General features: G+C 34.3%; 1 protein-coding gene across 1 annotated transcript; it reads left to right on the top strand.

Annotated features, from left to right (window-relative positions):
* The first annotated feature begins 436 nt into the window (after positions 1–436).
* On the top strand, positions 437–1,348 carry LOC130044140 (olfactory receptor 4A15-like). Its single transcript, XM_056136742.1, has one exon. It carries the CDS (start codon positions 437–439, stop codon positions 1,346–1,348), a length of 912 nt encoding a protein of 303 aa, XP_055992717.1.
* The last annotated feature ends 1,030 nt before the right edge of the window (positions 1,349–2,378 follow it).

Below are 2,378 nucleotides of genomic sequence, written 5' to 3'. Positions count from 1 at the left end.
TCTGATGATATCTGGCAATCTGCTAGAAAATTCAGTACTTAGCAAGTGAGGCAACAGATCACTGTTGGGGGTCTCCAAAGTCACACCCAGCTGTGCTGTGGGTAATCTAACTCAGAGCATGCAATGCATTTCCTTGGCGCTACATTTTCACTTCTCTGTAGTGCATTAGCTATGTGTACAAGTTTATTTTCCAGTGGAGAGCTATGTGTGATAATGATTTATTTAATTATGTGATTATTTCACATGAATTGTTCTATACAGTAGTCCATGTGATTTCTGAGGTGACAGATCGTGTTTAATACTGCTTTGTATTTTCATTTCATGTATTAGAATGCATTAAAATTTTTTTGATGACTGAATAAAAATTTTTGAGTGCAAGAAATCATTCATACTTATATTTACAGAAAACTTTGAAATAAGACATATGGAAGAAGCAATGGATCAAAGGAGAAATGTGACTGAGTTTGTCTTTATGGGTCTCACTCAGAGTATTCAGGGTCAGAAAATACTATTTGTTTTGTTCTTGTTCATCTATATTGTGACAATGGTGGGGAACCTGCTCATTGTTGTGACTGTGATGGTTAGTCCGACCCTGGATGCCCCTATGTACTTCTTTCTGGGGTATTTATCATTCATGGATGCTGTTTATTCTACTTCAGTAACTCCAAATATGATTATAGACCTACTCTCTGAGAAGAAACGAATTTCCTTCCATGCTTGCATGAGTCAGCTCTTCATAGGGCATTTATTTGGTGGTGCTGAGATTTTACTCCTGGTGGTCATGGCCTATGACCGCTATGTGGCCATTTGCAAACCTTTGCATTATTTGACTATTGTGAAGAAACGGGTGTGTGTTCTGCTGCTCCTATTGACCTGGGTTGGGGGTTTCTTTCATGCTGTACTTCAAATTATCCTTGTTTATAATCTTCCCTTCTGTGGCCCCAATATCATTGACCATTTCATCTGTGACATATACCCCTTATTAAAACTTGCCTGCACTGACACCTACGTTATTGGCCTCACCGTGGTTGTCAATGATGCAACAATTTGTGTGGCTATCTTTGTGCTTTTGCTCTTCTCCTATGGAAATATTCTGTACACCCTGAAGAATTTTAGTCAGGAAGGAAGGCTTAAAGCCTTAACCACCTGTGGCTCCCACATTACTGTTGTGGTACTCTTCTTTGTTCCCTGTATCTTTATGTATGCGAGACCTCCTTCTACCTTACCTATTGATAAACCCTTAACTCTATTTTACACTGTGATCACCCCCATGTTGAACCCACTAATCTATACGTTGAGAAATGGAGAGATGAAAATTGCTATGAGAAAGCTATGGACCAAAAAGTGAAATCAGATTCTAGAGCAATGCATCACTTATTTTCAAAGAATAGCTACTCCTGCCAGGGAGACATCTGTAATTTTGTAAATCTGTAAATCTGTAATTACATATCTGTAAATCTGTAATTTAAATAGAATTTAAATATGTAATATAACTGCATTCATTACACTATTAATATGATTTAGTTTTTTTAATTAACTTAATGTGAGTAAACAATAAATTTATTTTTGTTTAGGTTTGATAAGTTTGTTATGTTGAGAAATGCTTATATTGTTAATATTTCTGGAAATAATTGATTTTAATAACTTTAGTCATTTCTTAGTACTTCAACTTCTGTATGTAAAATGTCTTTTGAGAGTAAATACTGACGTCCATGTGATAAGTTATATTGTAATTGTTTATAAATTTATTTTTATATAAAATATGTCCTCACACATATCTTAATAAAATAATTTTTTCAAGAAATAATAGTATTAATTACTAATTAATATAGTAATGTACAATAAATACCAAAATTTTGATGGTGATGGGTTCACTGCACTATGTATGCATATTTAGTATAGCTCTCTCTGAAAGTTATACAGTATTGTAAACCAGATCTGAGTTAAATTGATAAGAGTGAAAAAGAAAAGTCTTTAAAACTTTGTTCATAACTCCTCACACAAATAAAATTACTGTTATTTGATTTTAATTTCTATTTAATTTTTGTATCTTCAAGATTCATGATCACGATTATCCTGTTGTTCGTCAATTGCCTCGAGCAGGCACCAGTAACGTGCCTTCATCCTCGCCCTGAGATTTTAAAAAGTGCCACATTCAAGGCTCTTTCAGGGTTAGGAGAATGAGACCCATCATTGTTACTGGTATTTGGCATATTGGGTACGCCACGAGGAGTTTGCCAGACTCTGCCATGTATCTTCAAGATTAAAATGTATAATTTATTAATATTGCTTATCATAGTAAGTTGGAAGACTAATGATTTAAAACTATTTTAATGTCAATTACAATGAGGCTTAGCACAGGAAAAGAATCTGAACAA

The sequence above is a fragment of the Sorex fumeus genome, unplaced genomic scaffold, assembly GCF_029834395.1.
Source record: "Sorex fumeus unplaced genomic scaffold, SorFum_2.1 ptg000007l, whole genome shotgun sequence".
Classification (NCBI taxonomy): domain Eukaryota; kingdom Metazoa; phylum Chordata; class Mammalia; order Eulipotyphla; family Soricidae; genus Sorex; species Sorex fumeus.
The sequence above is the reverse complement of the archived record's forward strand: the minus strand, read 5'-3'. Positions and strand labels throughout refer to the sequence as shown.

What these genes read in the sequence shown, in the direction of transcription:
- LOC130044140 (XM_056136742.1), top strand. Translation starts at nt 437, where the DNA reads ATGGATCAAAGGAGAAATGTGACTGAGTTTGTCTTTATGGGTCTCACT.